The sequence below is a fragment of the Rosa rugosa genome, chromosome 3 (genome assembly GCF_958449725.1).
Source record: "Rosa rugosa chromosome 3, drRosRugo1.1, whole genome shotgun sequence".
In the NCBI taxonomy this organism is placed as follows: Eukaryota; Viridiplantae; Streptophyta; class Magnoliopsida; order Rosales; family Rosaceae; genus Rosa; species Rosa rugosa.
Window position 1 is genome coordinate 40,513,584 of NC_084822.1, and position 20,226 is coordinate 40,533,809.

At 38.9% G+C, this 20,226-nt stretch overlaps 3 protein-coding genes across 4 annotated transcripts; 1 reads left to right on the forward strand and 2 right to left on the reverse strand.

Annotated features, from left to right (window-relative positions):
* Nucleotides 1-1,205: 1,205 nt before the first annotated feature.
* Nucleotides 1,206-5,801, reverse strand: LOC133741534 (uncharacterized). The gene is made up of 8 exons (XM_062169409.1): nt 5,624-5,801; nt 5,466-5,540; nt 5,233-5,364; nt 5,017-5,139; nt 4,663-4,758; nt 4,373-4,496; nt 4,237-4,294; nt 1,206-4,157 (listed from the first exon to the last, which is right to left on the reverse strand). Exons 1-8 carry the CDS (start codon nt 5,751-5,753, stop codon nt 2,373-2,375), a joined length of 2,523 nt encoding a protein of 840 aa, XP_062025393.1. The 5' UTR covers nt 5,754-5,801; the 3' UTR covers nt 1,206-2,372.
* A 1,330-nt stretch (nt 5,802-7,131) lies between these two features.
* Nucleotides 7,132-8,446, forward strand: LOC133738109 (photosystem I reaction center subunit IV B, chloroplastic). Its single transcript, XM_062165554.1, has 3 exons — nt 7,132-7,520; nt 8,026-8,091; nt 8,179-8,446. Exons 1-3 carry the CDS (start codon nt 7,254-7,256, stop codon nt 8,281-8,283), a joined length of 438 nt encoding a protein of 145 aa, XP_062021538.1. The 5' UTR covers nt 7,132-7,253; the 3' UTR covers nt 8,284-8,446.
* A 1,677-nt stretch (nt 8,447-10,123) lies between these two features.
* LOC133738848 (protein LOW PSII ACCUMULATION 1, chloroplastic) lies at nt 10,124-12,190 on the reverse strand. Of its 2 annotated transcripts, none has more exons than XM_062166521.1 (4): nt 11,876-12,190; nt 10,823-11,395; nt 10,677-10,727; nt 10,124-10,415 (listed from the first exon to the last, which is right to left on the reverse strand). In XM_062166521.1, exons 1-4 carry the CDS (start codon nt 12,079-12,081, stop codon nt 10,277-10,279), a joined length of 969 nt encoding a protein of 322 aa, XP_062022505.1. In that variant the 5' UTR covers nt 12,082-12,190; the 3' UTR covers nt 10,124-10,276. The 2 variants fall into 2 exon arrangements, with proteins under 2 accessions (XP_062022505.1, XP_062022506.1); XM_062166522.1 differs by having other exon boundaries at nt 11,872-12,104.
* Between the last annotated feature and the right edge of the window lie 8,036 nt (nt 12,191-20,226).

A 20,226-nucleotide genomic window follows, 5' to 3' on the forward strand; every position in this document is an offset into this window, starting at 1 on the left:
TGTTTGCAACATTAGCTATTAGCAATACTTAGAAACTCTAAATAATTTATGCATTTTTAAAAGTACAAAAATTTTATTTAAAAAAAAATTAAAAATTGAGATGGAGCACGGGACCCACTATACCCCACATGGCTCCCTATGTAATCAAATTTTTTTTTTGATGAGATAAATAGCTCAAATGCTATAATTAGTATTTCGTGAGTTGAACTTAAAACCTCCCACTTATGAAAAAAAGACTATGTCACTAGACCAAATAGTACTGGTTAGTGTAATCAATTTTCAGTACAGAATTCTTGTTTATATGTTTATTTTCAGTTTCGAAAATAACTATGAGCATAATTGTCCAAACTGACTTAGGAAAAGTCGAGTTTTCCCATCTGATGGGTAATCTAATCCGGCAAAAAATCTGGGAGGGGCCGCAAATCCTTGATAGTTTTGTCAGTGGTGAAGCATATTTTTTTTTGGTCATATAATGGTGAAGCATATAGGGTGCACATGCAAATGAAAATGACTTTCCATTTTGTTTCCATTTGGTCAAGTCCTCCTCATCGATTAATGTAATATTATGATTCATATATGCTGCTAATTATAATTACGTGTCTAATTGAGTGTTAGGATTACATATTAAAGCACTTTTTCAAACCTCTACCAACCAACCCCAGTGTAATATATACTTTGAGTGATCGAAGGAGAAGTGTCACCTCCAACTTCCATGAAATGGTTCTTAATTTCATATTTGGCGCCCACCATTCACAGTATGATTTTCAATTTGAGTGTAAAGTGGTTATTATTAGAGCAAAGGTTTTGAGTTTTAACTACAGTTAGTTTTCATTTATGTGTAAAATGCTACTTTGAAAGAAAGAGAAAATTTAAATCAAAAAGTACTCGCACCACTTTTCTGAAAGATGCGAAATCAATTGCGAGATGTAAGACAACAGTTAGAATGTTAGATGATTCTACATCGTTTGAATATTATTAACAATAACGCTCACCTAATTGTCAAGGGTAATTGAGAAAAAAAAAATGATATTAATCGACAAAGATTACACATGACATTTCACTTTTTGTGAAATATACAAAATGAGACATCACTCAAGTAACTTCACATATTCTATACTACAAAACTATATAAAAAAAGTATATATTGTAGAACTGACAATTTAAAAATCTTACAATCAGAACTTGAAACTTTGTGTCGCTTCAAATGAACATAGAAAATATGAGCTTTTCCAAACACACATTCAAAATTTAACCCAAAACTGCGCATGTGATATCACCACCTCTTCCGTGCCAGAATTACAATTCCGGCGAAGATCAGGGGACAGATGACATCGTCACATGGGACCACATAGTTCTTCCTCCTAAATGCAGTGGGTTTCGGGGCTCCGAGCCTCCATAGATACTTCTCTTGGTTCTAGAATTAATTTATGGCAACCACTACTAATTGCCACTCGTGCTGTTATGAATTTTCACAATCAAGACGGTTTTAATCTGAACACATCATTTTCACCTGTAACCTCACAAGTAAGGCACCGATGACTTGTTTGCCAAATCCAGGGGTCCTCCACAACGGCATTCAATTCTTATGAGTTTTCATTTCCATGAAATGTTGCCCTCGCCTCAACTACTTTGAAAGTTGAAGTAGAATCTGTAAAATCTACCGAATACCTAACATCCTTAAATTCAAGTTTGACAATCTGATGCAGCAAAGGTAAGAGGAAGCAATATGAAGAACTCTCATTTAATTTTCTTGGATGATCCTAGCAACACATCCCTTGTTTCTATAGAAATCATGAAAACAGTCTAGTTTGAATTGATACGTAACCCCCCACATGTACAAATCCATTTTTTTGTCGTTATAACTAAAGGACACCATTCTATAGTAACAATACTAAAAGGGTTATACAAAGCTATATATAAGTCTTTGAGTTTTAACGACGTATTCAAAACTATTTGTACCATATTTACAGCTCACATTGGGAAATGCTAGAACTTGTTCATGTAAGTAGAACAACCCTACACTAGACTTCCACCTGCATCCCGCGCCACTTGAGAGATGCGATCAATGCTGTTGAGACTAGAAGTTGACGTCAACATACACTGGGGCAAAATGTCAAGTTGCATTCTTTCTGCTAAAAGTAGACAAAGCAATTAGCAAGCACCTGCTCAGATAATAATGGCTGGACATGTCTACCGCACTAAAACAAAGCATTTAACCCACGATGCTTAATGATCATCAATTCATCAGAAAGTCAAAGAAGGCAGAACTGTGATTCATATGGATGTAGCAACTGGTCCCTGAACATAATGCTGCAATCCTGAAAACTAATCTCTGCCCCAAAATTTGAAGTTTCCGATGTAGCCATTACACTTTACAATTGAATATAATTGACATCACCATCATCAAAACTTATCTCCCTTTCACTCCCATCCCAGCTTGGCTTGTCAATATCAATCCCCAAGGGCTGAGCCTTCTGTCTGTCGAGTGATATCTGGAGGCAAAGGGCTGAGCTGTCGTGGACGTTGACATTATCTTTGATGAAATGAGTAAGAGTTCTTTTATGAGGTGAGTCATTCAGGCATCTGATGTTCATATCATCGAAAGTAAGAAGCTGGGAAGATATTTCCTCTCTGGGAAATTGTAGAGCTTGACATGTAGATGAATAATGATCCCCCGAGGAACCACCTAGTTGAAGGAGAGATTCTGCATTAGGATAAGGATGCCCCTTATTGATAATCTTCCGCCTAAACCAATGGTCATTTTGGAGAGAAAAGAATGTTGTGCCACCTTCCCATACTCTGTCATCAATGCAACCCCAGGCTCGATTTAGAAGGGTTGGTATGCATGATAGGGTTAAGGGGAGATCAATTTGGTGAAAATCTGATTGTAGTTCATACTTGCCTTCAAGACACTGTCTTTCGTCATCATGGCTGTGATAACCGGCCACGCATGCAGATGTGTGTCCAGCTGTACGTCCTGATAGGTTAGATGAGTTTCTTTCCTTCGCGGTGTCAAAATCCCAACCTAGCATCAGAGCGCAAGTTTCTCTTCCAACCAAATATTTGTTTGGCTTATAGAAAACATCCAGCTCTTCGGCATGGTTAGATGCCCTCAACCCATATTCTTTAAATGGAAGCACAGAATCTACATCACTCATAGAGCATGAAATTGCAGTACCTCCCAGTAATTCAGAGTCAGCTCTATATCTTGATAAGCTAGACAAGTTTCTTTCTTCATCTGTGCTATCAAAATCCCAACCCAGCATAGGAACACATGGCTCTTTCCGCACCATATATTCATTCGGCTGACAGAATACATCCAGCTCTTTAACATGGCTAGTTTCCCTCAATCCATATTCCCTGAATGGAAGAACATAATCTGAATCAATCCTAGGACATGACATTGGACTACTTCCTAGTAGTTTAGACTCTGCTCTGTATCTTGACAAGTTAGATAATTTTCTTTCTTCATCTGTGCTATCAAAATCCCAACCCAGCATAGGAGCACCTAGCTCTTCCCGAACCATAAATTCATTTGGCTGACAGAATACATCCAGCTCTTTAACATGGCTAGGTTCCCTCAATCCATATTCCCTGAATGGAAGAACATAATCTGAATCAATCATCGGACATGACATTGTACTACTTCCTAGTAGTTCAGAGTCTGCTCTGTATCTTGACAAGTTAAATAATTTTCTTTCTTCATCTGTCCTGTCAAAATCCCAATCCAGTATAGGAGTGCATGGCTCTCTTCCAACCATATATTCAGGTGGCTGATAGAATATATCCGACTCTTTGACATAGCCAGATGTCACCAATCCATATTCTTTGAATGGGAGAATAGAATATGAATCACTATTCGGACATAAAATTGCACTTCCTCCTAGTAATTCAGAGTCAGGTTCCCACACTGTGTAATCAAGATGGTTCTTGTAAGCATCACTAGTTGGAGAATAGGAGCAGGAAACCATATCTCTTGATCTCTTTGCCCTACAAGATAATGTCGCATCACCGAAATAAGGGTCACAACCAAGATCCATAAAGCTTTTAGTAGGTGCCAATTGAAGTTCCTTGAAATGAATATCTGACTCAAAGGATGGAAGTGGCATAGACTCGTCAACGGGCACCACTTTCATTAACTTTGGATTCTTAACATTCTGCAATAGCAAATACTTTTTCAGTAATCAAAAACCATGAAAAGGATCAAGTTAAGGCCCACAAGTTAAAAGAGGATACATTGTTCCCATTGCTCGTGGGGATCAGCCGACTGAGGAGAACAGAAACCAAACTGGACCTGAGAAAATATATCTTGAATCATTTAACAAGAGGCATAAAGCAAGTGAAACAACATATTGAATGTCATATCTCTTACCCATCATCAATTTCGGGAATGGAGGTTTCTCTGACCCAATGAAGTAATTTCTGTCTCTTCCTATCAAAAACGTTTGCATGCCTGCATTGAGTTTCTGTCTCTTCAAAGAGATCTAGCCCTTTTCCTAAATGATTCAGAATTACTTAACAGTGTCATCAAAACTGCATATACACTGTTAAACTGAGCAGTAATCTAGGCTACATTGCATCAGGAAACAGAACCACTGAAAGAAAACTTGGAACGTCAAATGAAGCATAGTATAGAATGTAGAGTATTGACATGCAAATTACCTATAGGTTTCATGGTGTTTTCAGTTTCCTCTACCATATATTTCTTTTTCCTGTGTAAATCCTCCAATGTTGCTCGAGCTCTCGTCCTATTTGATCCTACAAAGAGAAATGACAGTAGTAAGTAGTACCAATGAGGACAAACTCTCAGAGTTTCTAGCCTAGCTGGCTCTCAGAGTTTGAGCCACAGAATTAACATCACTAATTCAAAACATATCCCTGTACTATTTTTTTCCTCTAAAGCAAGTTGGTTGAGCAAACAATACACACAAATGCCACTCAAACTACACTCAACAGAATACTCGCCACATCGATTGCTGCAGTTAATATCTAACTATGCCTCTTTACATTGAATACCTGAGTTTCTCGATGCACTGCCAGGTAGTGCGTGAGATGACTCAAAGCTATCTTCTGTGACATCTTTGTTGAACACTGAGGACCTGACGTCGTCGCTCTTATTCCGAACCATGTTAGTCCTCTCTGCACAGTTAGGCATTTCGTCATACACCTGGTGGGCATACTCAAAAGGCCTATAAAACAATCATCTCTGTAATAATTGTATTAGATAATGACCTCTGGAACTGTCTCTCGGCTTTGAATTGCTTCCTCGGTACGCCTCTTTGCTCTCAGAACAAGAGTGATGTTTGTGGCTTGCATCTTCCTTCAATTTCTTGAAGAATGCATACTCGGAAGTCTTCGCATTATCTAGATTTTGCATCAGATCATTATTCATTCAAACAAATTTGAATCAAGAACAACCCACAGCTAATGAATCTATGAAAAATGTGAGAGCTTGAGAAAATTACCAGATTCAGTTCTTGGGGGTCTGCGATTTTCGTCATCGAGATTCGTAAATTTGACTCCTTTCTTGCCGCTGATATCTATAAATTGAACATAAATTTCAGTTTGGACGACTAATTGGACTATGGAGCTGAGATCAATTCTAGGGTTTGGGAGCGAGAACCTGTGGTTGTTGGGGGCGTTGTGATGGGGAACCGGGAATCGGAGCTGCGACGAAGCCGATGACCTCGCGGTGAAGGAGATTGGATCTGCCATGGAGCTTTGGGGATGCGTTCGGAAAATTTACGCTTCATGTTTTGGGGTGATGGGCTAAACCCTAGCTTTTGATTTTGAAAGTTGCAGGGGAATAGGGAGACACTGTGTGGAATTTAGGCGCCAAACGGCACGTGATAGGGAGCGTGCGGCTGGTTTTTTTAAAATATTATTTAAAAATATAATTTTATTTTATTTTTATAAATTTTAGGATTTGAAAACTTTAATTTGGAATTAAAAAATTAGGGCTAGTTATACATTTTTCACTTGCATTTTATCTCATTGCTTTCTAATTCTACACATATTGCAAGCTATTGTTTCAAAACATTCACTAATAATAAAGAACAGTTTTTACAAAACTTGATTTGTCAAAACCACAAACGTAGAGCTCTTACAAGTTACGACTGTGTAGAGTCTCAAATGAGATTTTATAACCATCTAAATAATTTTATTGGCCATATGATCATATGTGTAAAATATTAACTGAATCAAATATTATCTAGTAATCTAGCTGTAACAAATAGACCGTTCGTAATGAGATGTAAATTGTTATAAAATTTATGTATTAGTTTTGATAGTTGGATGACTAAACTATCTATGATTGGGTTGCTTTTGCGCACCAAGTATCTTCACATGAAGTATTATAATTGTTTTTTTTTTTTAATAAAATAGAAGATATAGGCGATGTTAGTATCTTGTTAATGGTTTTCGCGTGGGGCGCCTATCCTCCCCGTAAAGGGGAAGAGAACACTACACTCGGAAACCCACCGACCGCCCTCTATTTTAGTTTATTGAATAATATAAACAACTCAGGCAACTTATACAAATTATCAATGCACAAATATATAGAGTTGAGATAAATTTAGACGATTGATAATCCTAAATAATAATAATAATAATAATAATAAAAGTGTTTCTTTTATATTGTAGGATTTTTTTTTTTAAAAAGAGGAAAGAAAAAGCTCTGTTACAACCAAAACTTAACTGATCAAAATTAAATATAGACAAAGCTGAAAGAGGTAGCTTCTCAATCCACGTTGTTGGATTAGCAGCACTATGACCCAAACTCGTGAGTCGTGATTGCATCCGCAACAAAATTCACTTTTTGAAAAACAAGCCTGAACTTTCAGAATTGCTAGCCATAATTTGGATTCTTTACAGTGTGAGAAAACTTCATTTTCAATATTAAAAGGATTTTTACTTGGAAAAAACGAACAAGAGGTGATTCAGTGATTGTGTTTGGCAGACTCAGTGAGTGAGTCCACTCGCGCTGGTTTAACAAAGGGATGACTTGTAATCACATTATCCAGAGAAGAAGGATATGGTGCACAGGTGTCAGGACCCTAGTGGCGGCAACGGATTTATTCCCACGTTGAAGGATCAGATCATTGGTCCTAGATGCATAGAAACACTCGGGATAATTCATTCAAAGCCTCTCAATCTTGTTTGGCTCGTCCTTTCTTAATCTAATTTTGCCACACACTTAAAGTCCATCAAACACCCAGAAAGAAAGAGACCAACCTTAACACATTACAGCAGAAATGGCTAGCTGCAGCATGGCATCAGCTGCCTCAGGCTTTGTGGTCAACCCAAATGTTGCAACCAACTCAGGCTCCGCTACTAGCCGGAGTAGCATGTTGTTTTTCTCTTCCAAGAGCAACACCAACGCCAGAACTAACAGTGGCAGGTTTGTGATCAGGGCAGCCGAGGAAGGAGCAGCGCCGCCCGCCGCAGCCCCCAAGGCCCCCGAAGGTGCAGCTGCCACAAAGCCTAAGCCACCACCAATTGGACCCAAGAGAGGCACCAAGGTTAGTTTGACTATTCTTAGTTTGGTATGTGTTTCATGACTAGGCTTAAGTTTTCAGAATTAATTCCATAATTGTGTAACATGGTATAAGTACTTTAGTCCCAAAGTTCAAGACTCTACTATCATGCTGTCACATAGGAGCAGGTTATGTTTCTTGGTTTAGATCACTGTAATAGTTGGAATTGCTGAATCAACAAACCGAATTGAACTCATAAAGGAGAAAACCAGAAAGCACTAAACTTTAAAAGAACTGTTATGCATTAAGAGGAAAAACTGATGCTTCTATATTCTGGCCAGAAAATACATGTTCTTGATCAGAAGAACAAAACACTCGGTTTAGTTTTGATTGCATCAGCAGAAACTGAGATGACAACAAATTGAAAACATACAGCTACTAAGTTGCTAATGATTGCATAAGAGATTGACTAGTTCGCGATCGGGTATTTCATGTACTCACACTTCATCACAACTTTAGATGAAAAACTTCTTAACATTTTCTCTCACAGGTGAAGATTCTTAGGAGGGAGTCCTACTGGTTCAAAGGCATTGGCTCTGTTGTAGCTGTGGATCAGGTATAACCTCTAGCACCTCTCTGTTGATTCCAATGAAAAGAGTATGTGCTTAAGTTTCTAATCTCGATGTTTGTATTCATTCCACAGGACCCAAACACCCGTTACCCAGTCGTGGTTCGATTCAACAAAGTTAACTACGCAAATGTGTCCACAAATAACTATGCGTTGGACGAGATTGAAGAAGTTAAATGAGTTGGTTCTAGCATTAATGTAAATTGTGATCTTAAATCTCCTTCTATCAACCACTTTCTACTTTGTTCCTCAATTGTGTATCATACTCTGTGATTTCTTCCACCTTTTCTCATTTATGTTTCAATTACAAGTTGGTAAAAGGTCCAAAGTGATAGCGTTCTTACTTCTTAAGAGTTATTCCTTATTTGATGTACATTTTAGCTATTTCTTCCTTCAAAATAAGTAAGAAACTTGAACCAACTCATTTAAGGTGACTGTTAACTCCACAATTAGCGCTGAATACTTATGAAAGTCAACTATGGCTGACATCAAAATGGGAATTCAAGAAAAATCAACCCAGAAAAGATGCAAAGTGAACATGAAGCTAATCACAGAAAGCGGGTTATAGAATGTATAAACCCAAACACAAAACTTAGACAAATTTTTTTTTTCTCATTCATCTACTTACATATCATGCCATTAGAATTGAGTCAAAACACAAGTTCACATTCTCTTCGTCAACCAATGAACAAGTTCACATTCTCTTCGTCAACCAATGAACGAGTGAGTGACCAAAAACCAAAATGAACATGTGTGATAGCATTGCATGTCTTATGGATTTCAAGAATTTTGGTGTGAAGATAGAACTTAACAGTTGAATTTGTATTAGATAATGGGAAAGAAAATTGTTAAAAAGGTTGGTTAAGACATGTTACCAAAAAAAATGTGAAATAAAGAATACAAAATGTAAAAGGCACTCCCACTTGGGGAAAGGTGGGGAAGTCGTTCGACTTCCACCAGCAGAACTTTAGAGGCATCAGGAATTCAGGGATTTCAGGTGAAAGTTGGGACTTGGCTGCCTTGGGTGAAAATTGGGCTACAAGCCTTAGTTGGAAGGACAGTAGACCAGAGACAATTGAGGAGAAGGAGGAGGAGGAGGAGCGGGAGAATGTGGTGGTGGTGGTCATATCCAACTTTGAAAACCAGAAGTTTGCTAGAGAATACATTGTGGGAGCTGAGTTGTGGTTGAGGCATTTCAATGACTATTTATCACTTGGGTTTTCATTTGAGATGTCTAAGTCCAACTGTTATCTCAAAAAAGTACGTTGATTTTTTATTCTAGCATAGCTATTTTACTTCAATAAATTCTCTTCGTCACTCAAGACATGCAATGTTATCACACTAGTTCACAGAACACAGAATGCCAACTACAATAGGCAGTTGTGTCATTAGAAAGTTTTACCAGAGTCTGAATTCCACATTTCCCATGATGAGAAATTAAGTGCTTATGAATGTTTCATTGGATGATAAGTGCTATTTAGGTTTGTATTTTGAAAACCCTTGTCATCACCACCCATTATGCTTGACATTTTTTTGAAAAGAAAAACCAGGTAGTTAAGAAGTCAATAATAAATGGCAGTTAACAGAGAACCTAAAGGTGAATATGATTTTCCTTTCCTGAGTTATTCATGAATATGAAATGGCACAGCACTTCACAATACTCAGCAATTTGCAGAGTCGTCACAAGTAATGCAAGAATAACTAATATTACCACTGACATTGATTCAGCAAATTTTTTTTTGCAGAAGATAAATACAACATTTCCTATCATAAGTATGTAAGGTGATAATGACACTTCCAAGTGAATCATACTGAGCAAGTGAACTATGCTCCCTACTGGTTCCACTGTTTCAATCCTTTCACTTGTTTCAAAATAAAGTCATAGTCAGTTGCAGCTACAATATCCAATGTCTTAGTTTCTAACAGTTATATGAAAAGGAATCTTTTATTAGAGTTAGCACATGCATTATCATTCCTTTGCTAAAAACCATTCAAAACCCTATGTGCACATTTACAGGGGTGAAAGGAAACAGAACTTTTTATTTATAAGCAAAAAAAGTTTACAAGATGTTGTACTGTAATCAAGAACAAATCTACTGTAATTCATAGTATAACAATTGATATTAAGTAATCTAGAACTAGAAACTAACCTATAGAAACAAAAAAGTTTTGCTTAAACTCTTCCATCAAAACCATCCAGAAGACCTGACCACATTCCCTTAACAGGCGGTAACTGTGCAACAAAAGCATTCCAAGGCGGGTAACCTATGCCACTGCCACGAACACGACCGTCCAGGCGTAGAGATATATACCTACAAGTATGTATCACAAAAAGATTCGACTTTATCAGGAAACGGTTCCTTAAGAGCATAACTCATTAGTAATAGCATGTGTTGCACAATTTATACAGTTGACTACAAGAGTTCGTGGACCTAAAGTCACCTAACAGAATTTCTGCTTACCAAGTTAAAATTGGAGCATGCAACCAAAGAAATTGAAATTTTCATATGCAGAATCAAATAACCTTTAACTAGTGAAATTAAAGACAGAATTAGCATGAGGGAATCACTTACACAGGAGAGTCAGAGGAGACACCAGCCAGTTTCTTTTGTTCATCTAACCAACTAAAAGTCAAAAGAAAAAAGTAGTGTGAGTGTGACAACTTGATGAACTGACTAAACCAACATTTCTTTTTTCTTCTTTAACATGGTTTTCTTACTTGGTCCATTCACTAACAATAACTGGATTCAGCTGCCAGAGTCTCTTTCTCTTTGAAGTAAAATCCTTAGACTCTTCACTTTCATCAAACTCAAAACTTGGTGAATTACCATCTGTAGCAAAGGGCACCACCAACACTCCTCTTTCCACAAGCCCTTCAGTGAAAGGCTCGCTGAACTTAAACGACTCAGTGATGAACGACGCAGGGCCAGCACATATCACAAGCCTAGCAAACCCTCTCAAAGAGCTGACAGGAATGACCCTCTTTTCATCCACCCGGAGCTTAAGATTCGAAAGGTTCTCCTCTCTTGACAGCCTAGCAATCTGCGCATTCTTGGCAGTGTTCTCCCTATAATACAAGAATGCAAAGAGAGACACCGCGCAAATGTCTATGCCGAGACCCTTAGCAATTTCAGGGGCATCAAGTGCTCTTGATGGGTTTGTTAGTGCTGCAATCAATTGTGTGGTTGCTATCAGTGTTCCTAAACCACCACTTGCAATGAAAGCAAGATAGAAAAACATCCGAACGGAGCGAAAGGGAGTGAGAACTTCACTCCTAATCCTGGCCGTGGAACTGAAGAACAAACAAACACCAATTATCATCACAATGAAGCCTCATTTCTAAAACACATATCACAGCAAAATGCATTGGTTCACAAAGAATCCAACTCATAAAAGAAGCTTCAAACTTGAACCCAACCCATTAGTCATTACTACCATAAAGCAAGTTCCTTTATTTGTCTATATCAAAATCTAAGACAGCATTAAGATACGGGTTAGTTTCTATATCCAAAGAAGCCTCATTTCTAAAACAGAAGCTGATCATAGCACAATGCATTGGTTTACAAAGAACCCAACTCATATAAGAAACTTCATACTTGAACCCAACTCATTACTACCATAAAGCAAGCTCCTTTATTTTTCTATATCAAAATCTAAGACAGCATTAAGATATGGGGAAGCTTAGCTTAATTACATCAAACGAAACAATAAATACTTGAAAGTTGAGGACTGAATAAGAAATATGGAAGCCAAAGAGCAAAGTGTGACCTGCCTAGCATCAGTAGAGGAATTTTGCTTCTCAGAAGCAAAGCAGATGATGGGTGAAGAGCTTTGCTTTGAGCTCTGAGCTGTGAGGAATGGTGCATTAATGGTAGAACGTAATGGCGTCGTTACAAAACCACTGCCGATGCCGGGTTTGTAACGAGGAAGGTTGAGAGGTTTAAGAAGGTTTAAGGGAGCGTTTGCCACAGAAGCCATGGCCAAACAAAGCTCCAGACTGAGGTGCTTGCAGTTAAAGTTTGTCACTGTTTTCTGGGAAGGACATATTTGGATGATCACAATACTGCCACCTCTCACAACCCAACTAGTAAATCACAGCCATTCTTATATCTTTTGCTTGCATTCTGATGTGGCCTTAACGACGCCGTTCGCAGGCTAAGTTTAGCACCACATGTTTCTAGCTAGAGAACTACAGTGTACTTCTATTACCAAATATGGTTTTATCGTTGACAATTCATTAAAATGAGCATGTTAAATGGTGAGTAGTGATATCTTCTCATAATATCAATAAAAAATTCTTTCAGACCAAAAACTTCTCTCCCCTTGAGAGAAACCCTAGCTCGGCAACGACCAAGGTGCAAACTTCTCGTCCGGCGGCGGCCCTGACACCTCGGCTGGCCTTGGCCTCGCCAATGTCACGTGGTTTTGCTGCCGGACGGGGACTGAATTTTAGGGTTCAGGTAGTCCTTTAATGGGGTTGCTCATGTGTTCTGGCAGGTGAGGGTCGGGTTTGAGTTTCTGGCAGGAGATCTCTGGGAGGTGGACAATCTTGTGTTGTTGGAGGCTTGGATTGATGGCGCGATCTGTGGCGGCGTCGATCGGGTTAGATGAAATTGAGACGGATTTGTGGTGCTGCAGCTCGTGGAGGCGCTGGATTCGTCGTGTTTCTTGTGGCGGCGGGGTTCGTCGGGTTTGCAGGAGAGGCGAACTGTGGCGGACTCGGGTCGGTGGGGATATGACAGAGCCAACACTGGGGCATGACGCAGCTTGTGGCGGTGGTAGTTTTGTTGTATTTCTTGTGGCGGCGTGTTTCGTCAGATTTTCAGGCGTGGCGAACGGTGGCGGACTCGGGGCGGCGGGAACATGACGGAGCCGGCAATGGGGAGGGGCTGCGCTGGAAGTTGCTGGTCTGGAGGGGGTGGCCGGATCTTGGGCCAAGCCAAGCTTGTTGGGCCTTGAGTGGGCCTTCTTCTTGAGCTACTTGGGCTGCAGAATTTTGGGCTAGGGTTTTTTGCCCTAGGCCCATCTCTATGTTTTTAGTTAGTCTAATTACAATAATTCCTTGTATTAGGAAGTTAATGCACGTTATGTGCACTTTATGTATCTCTAGCGCCTCTGGAGTAGTACCAAAAGGAGGATCTCCGCTATATCTACGCACATGAATATCTAATGAGTAGGTCTATTTCTATGTACCATTGTGGGTACTACCACTACCTTCTTGTCTGTCTATGTCCTTAAATGACAGCGGAATGGTATGTAACGGCCTATTCTGGCTTTAGATGAATATAACTATGGATACCCGACTTGGGGTTTGGTTAAAAAAAAAAGATGATCTTTTTGCAATGAAAAATGTTGAGATTGCCCCTTATTTACGAATTTATTATAAGATTATGCAACATACTTGTATTTCATTATTGAACTTAAGTTTTGTAATGTTATGTGAAATTGAAACTTTCACAGTGTTTCATAAATGAAAGATAGTTTGGACAACTTGTAAAAAATGTCATTTAAAGTAATTTCTTTTTGCCTTAAAACTTTTTTATTTACCTTGACAAGAACCTAGATAACTATTGATTGTGGAGTTTTCTATTATTTTTCGTCGGTGGACTTAAAATCGGGTCAGGCGATGAATTGACACAAAGTCTAGTCGCTCACTAACTGGCGAAGGTAACTCTATATATCTATTTATAACAGAATTCTAAAGGAAAATATGAAACTTTTTAAATTACAACATTAATATACGCTACTTATAGAATATGTATAATTATTTAGATTGTTGTTGTAAAACTAACATAGAAAGTGTTTCAGAAAATGGAGAGAGCTTTGCTTCTAAGAACTTGAGAGAGAGAGAGTTTAGATGCAGATAATAAGTGTAGTATTTTCTGTTTTTCTCCTTATAACATGGATGAGAAATGGACTACATATAGTGGAAGATAGGGAACATGTAGCCTAAAGTCCTCCATAAAACAAGGACCCCTAAAGTCCTCCATAAAACAAGGATTCCTAAAGTCATCCATAAAACATGGAAAGGGTAAGCCTATAACAACATAATGATTTACCCTATATCTATTTACATGATATAGCCATAATGATTTACAACACTCCCCCTTGGATATTTCATGTCAATAGTGTTGCATGGGTTGTGCGCTTCTAAGTTGTCTCATCAAAAACCTTGCCAAGTAATAAAAACCCTGTGGGAAAAAAACAACCTTGGTCGAAGGAGAAAAAGAGCACAACGCGTATGAGTGTGGAGTAGTAATATCACAGCTTCGGAGATAAGTGGAGTCTTCTTATTAGCATCATAAGTAGGTAGTATGTCTACGAGAGGGATGCATTTAGATTTGCTACACCAAAACCTTGCCCGGTAAACCCAGTGGGAGAAACCCGTGGTCGAAGGGAAAAGATGAGCAAATGCATATATGTCAAATCAAAGCATCTTCAGGATGTAGTATAAGTGGGGTGACCATTCTAAAGATGTGCCTCGTTAAAACCTTGCCAGGTAACAAAACCCAGTGGGACAAAATAACCTTGGACGAAGGACGAAAAGAGTACACGATGGTCAAGTGTATATGCTTCGGGATACTCCCCCTGATTTCGACTCCCCCTGAAAATTACATGTTAGGTAATTCAGATAGTTTACGTAGACCAATACCTTGAACATGCTTCTGGAATGTAGACTTTGGTAGTGACTTGGTAAAGAGGTCTGCACGATTATCTTCAGATCGAATCTGCTTGACTTCAATCTTCTGATGCTCCTGTTGTTGCTGATTGAAGAAGAACTTCGGTGCAATATGTTTGGTGTTGTCTCCTTTGATGAAACCCGTCTTCATCTGCTCTATGTAAGCAGCATTATCCTCGTAGATAATGGTTGGTTCATCAGTGGTGGAATGCAGTCCACATGTGCTTCGAACATGCTTTGTAACGGCTCTTAGCCATGTACATTCACATACTGCTTCTTGAAGAGCTAGTATCTCAGCATGATTCGAAGAGGTAGCAACAAGTGTCTATTTCGTAGACCTCCAAGAAATTGCAGTATTCCCAATGGTAAAGACATAACCAGTTTGGGAACGTGCCTTGTGCGGGTCTGATAGATAGTCTATATCAGCATATCCAACAAGGCGAGCATCATTCTGAGGATCAAGGGGGTTTGATCCATTCCTTGATGCGTAGGGATAGAATAAGCCCATATCCGTTGTACCTCTAAGGTAGCGGAAAAATGTCTTTCATGCCATTCCAGTGGCGGCGTGTTGGCGCAGAGCTATATCTAGCTAACAAGTTCACATCGAATGAGATGTCCTATCTAGGGCATTGAGCCAAGTACAATAATGCGCCTATTGCACTTAGATATGAGACTTCTGGTACCAATATCTCTTCGTTATCATCTGCAGGACGATACGGTTCTCTCTAGACTTCAGACGACCATGGGTGTGCTTGCTTTTATCCTCATTAAAGCATCTTAACATCTTCTGGATGTAATTTGGTTGATGGACCAAAATTTCATCTGCACTGTGCTCGGGCTCCAGGTCGAGACAATAATTTGTTCTCCCAAGGCCTTTCATCTCAAATTCCAACTTCAGGTGCTTTGCGGTTTCCTTTATCTCTTCAGGAGTATCGATCAAATTCATGTCATTGACATAGACCGCCACAATTCTAAACTAGGAACTTGTTTCCTTAATAAACACGCATGGGCATAGTTTATTATTCACATATCCCATCCTGATTAAATATTCACTTAGACGGTTATACCACCTCCGTCTGGATTGTTTCAATCCATAAAGTGAACGCCTCAAAACTAATGGAGAGCGTGTTCCGTGGTCTAGAACTATTTGCATCGGGTATATTAAGTTCTTCAGGAACTTTCAGGTATATTTCTGTATTATGATCCCCCTAGAGATAAGTTATGACCACATTCATAAGCTGCATATTCAGTTTTTCGGAAACTACCAAATTGATAAGGTAGTGGAACGTTATGATGTTCATTACGGGAGAATACGCGTCCTCGTAATCAATCACAGGGCGTTGAGAAAATTCTTGCGCCACTAGACGAGCTTTGTGTATCACAATCTCATTTTTCTCATTACGCTTCCTTATAAATACCCATTTAAATTCTACAGGTTTAACATGGGGAGGTGTAGGAACAACAGGTCCAAAACACCTTTCTCTTTGTCAAGGAATCTAATTTGACCTGGATTGCTTCTTTCCATTTTGGCCAGTCGTCTCTACGTTGACATTCATCAATAGAGCGAGGTTCGATGTCATCGCTAGTTATAATTTCGGTAGCTACCGCGAATACAAATATATCATCGATGATAATCTCATTCCGATTCCAAATCTCACTTAAGCATGCATAGTTTATCGAGATTTCTCTATTCTCGTGAGTGGGTTCAGACGTTGGAGCGTCCCCCAACGTTGTCTCTTCTAGGACGGACCCATAATCTGGAATTATCTCGTGAGATGGATCAGTTGACATCGCGATGTCTAGTGGATTCGTTTGTGCCGGTTTTACCCTCTTCCGGGGATAGGAATCCTTCGAACCTAATGGTCTACCTCGCTTCTGGGCAGGGACATGTAACTGGTTAGCCGCCATGGTCGTACCTCGTCCATCTGGGACGACGCGTCCTACAGGGACATCTATTCTTGTAGGCACATTTGCAGCAGGTATATGTGATCTCGTCACTTTAGCTAGATCAGAGAAAGCGTCTGGCATATTTTGGGCTACACTTTGTAGATCTAGAATTCTCCGCACTTCACTATCGCATTGTGCGGTTCGGGGATCGAGATGAGACATAGTGGGGACATTCCACGTCAATTCACGTCGTTCATCAGGAACGGTAACGTTCTTATCTCCCCCTAACGGCGGGAAGACTGTCTCATCAAAGTGACAATCTGTAAACTCTCCGGCATTATCAGGTCTTATGGACTTTATGGGATAATCCGAGTGGTGATCCACAATTTCATGATCTGGGCGAGAGTTTAGCAAAAGCAGCATTTTCTTGTGGACAATAGTGTAACATGTGATCACTTTGTCGATACATCAACCACAACCATGAAATATTTAAATTGTCCGCATGGTGGTTGGAAAGGTCCACAAATTTTCCTTGCATTCTGTGCAAAAAAATGGTGTGTGTATATACTAGTCTTTGCACATGATGGTCTAGAGTTTAACATTCCTAACGAGCAAGTTTGGCGTAATGTGTTACTAAACACAGGACCCTTATTCAGAAGGGGATGCCCGTGTGATAAGTTGAGGATACGGTGCATCATACTTTGACCTGGGTGTCCCAAATGGTCATGCCATAGCAAGTAGTTGCTCGAATTGGTTAGCTTCTGGCTAACAAATTTCAATTTCTCCAATATACGCTTCTGGCCGCACATTCAGAGGTTATGCAAAGATATTACACTCATTTTTCTTAGGGGTTTCAACGTGATAAATGTTGGTTCGAATATCCTTAATACTCAATAACGTTCTTCTGGAACGTGGAGAATATAAGGCCTCATTAATGGTAAATTCAGTACCATTGGACAACATAAAGTGGGCTTTGCCATAGCCCTCTATCAGGTTGGATTGGCCTGATATGGTTGTCACAGAGGTATGCATGGGCAATAAGTTTGAAACATATCTCCGATCTCGGAGTATGGTGTGCGTAATAGCACTTTTAACCGGACAACAAACTTCCCCACAGAATATGCCTATTCATTTATTTAATTCAATGGATCACATGTATGAATAAGTTTATTGAATTAAATATATTCGAACATAACCACATTTCTATAATCCAAAATAATTGAAAACATAAATCACCAAAATCCGAAGATGTTTCATTCATTAAGATGAAATAGATATGGCACAAGGGGCCAATTATACCCATGTCTTCGAGTTCTAATCCTCGGTATGTTCAGTAACTGCCTGAAAATCCATGATCTCTAGTGTGGAATCGATAGAAAATGACCCTTTAATAAAGTTGGTATTTCGAGTTCTGCGACTGGCGTAATACTCATCTACTGCTTAGGCTATCGCACAACAGGTGCGGGACCAGCAGTCAATTCCTCCACATTGATAACAAAGATCATGCTGATCGATTCTGGTGGCAGCGGGCCGGACCAGTGTTCCTTTCAACTCGGGCTTGCTGAGTTATGGCATCATGGTTCCTACCACGTGGGCCTTGGCCACGTGGAGCCTGATTACATGGCCTCTTGGGCTTTGGCCAAGTGGCAGACGGTCATATGGGCTAATTTCATTCTGCCAATCATGTCTTGCTTCAAGCAAGAAAATGGTCATTTGATGGTGAAAGTGCTCTTCTAGAGCGACCCAAAGAATCTGTGTATCCTCTTCATCGGATACTCAACTTGGAGTGTTTTCTCCATATGTTTCCTTTGAAAATTATGGCACTCATATTAAAAGCCTCAATGACGACATTGTTAGCATTGATTGTTGATCTCATCTTCTTTGCAGTTAGATGAATTATCACATCTTGAACCACTTTAGATAGTTTCTTCCGGAAACCTCCAAAGAAACAAAGTCAAGTTTGTTGAGATTTGGTATTTCTTACAGGAAAGGAACAAATAATCTTAGTGCTTTGGGTAATATCGTCCATAAGCAACTAATAGGAACTTCAGGTTCTATAACATGGTATGAAAAATCGGATTAAACATGTAAAATCTACTGGTTTTATCATGTGTGGTGAATTTATGAAGGAAACTTCAAGTTTCTTAAATGGCATTATCGAAACTACAAGTTCGATATGTGTATGAACTACTGGTTCATTTAGAACTTCTAGTTCATTAGGTACCTGCATTTTCTACACATATATTCTAGTGCGAAAATTTAGACAAGTAACACAATAATATTGAATAGAGCAAATTGAAATAATATCTCACAAATTGAATAAATGGAAATCACAAATCAATTGAGACATTAATTGCATGCTAGTAATATAACATATTAATTGTCACACAATTATGTGAATAAATGCTTCTGGAAATTAATTACACATATGAAATATGGTGAATTTATTTGCAATAGCCATAATGACATGTACATTGTTTGGGTTCAAATCTCAGTAGAATCAAATCATTTTGGTGTGTGAAGCCTAAGGAATGGGCTTGATAGTGAAGCCTATCGGGCTTAGTCTGCGGGCTTGTGACCCGGCCTTTCATGCGTAATTTAAATGGTGTGTGAGGCCTGCTGGGCTGCTAGGTCCCTCAGAGGGAGAGTGGGCCTGCTGGGCTCAAGCTGGTCTGCCAAGGAATGAAAAGTTATTACTCAACCCTTTTGGTAACTCCAATTAAATACGACCAGGTAAGAGTATGAGGTTTGGGTGGAGCGAGGCTCTCTTAAGTACACAGCCTCATTGTATCTTGCCTAGACATCACATCGAATTGGGTGAGCCTACTTGGAAAGATTCATAATATTTCAGTGTTGTCAAAACTACAGGTTCGATACTATATGTGAACTTCTGGTTCAATATTTATGTATGAAATTTTGGTTCAATGTTTATGTGTGTGAACTTCCGGTTCGTTAAGTACCTGCATTCCGCACATATATATTCTAATGCAAAGAATTTAAGCGGGTAAAATATTTAAATTTAATATGAGCAGGTAACACCACAAAACATTATCATAATAAATAATGAAGGAAAGATGTATCATTATCACAAAGTCCAAACAAGTATTTATAGATATTTGTCACAATATACATGAATTAATAGCTAAATTAAAAAGCTATTGATTTTCCTTTTACTCATTCCATTATGCCAATTATAGTGCAAGAGAAATAAGTGTCTCTCATAGATGATTAAGTTAAACTAGATGCTTCAATAAAAGTCATAAATCGTGATTGCAGCTTCTACTGAATAGCAGTCGAAAAACAAACCAAAATCCCAACCAAAACAACCCAGAAAAATATGAAAAATTATAGAGATGCAGTAAACACACAGAGGCTCTAGCATACAAAATTTGGTGAATTTTGGAGTTGAATTACTATTTTAAATAAATACGGGAACACAGAGGACAGAAGGTAAACTGAAACAGTAAAATCTGTTTTTGCTTGGAAAAACATACTTGGTTGTAGAGCTGGTAGATTGATGTTGATTGAATGATGAACCTCTTCTTTTCTGCAACCCA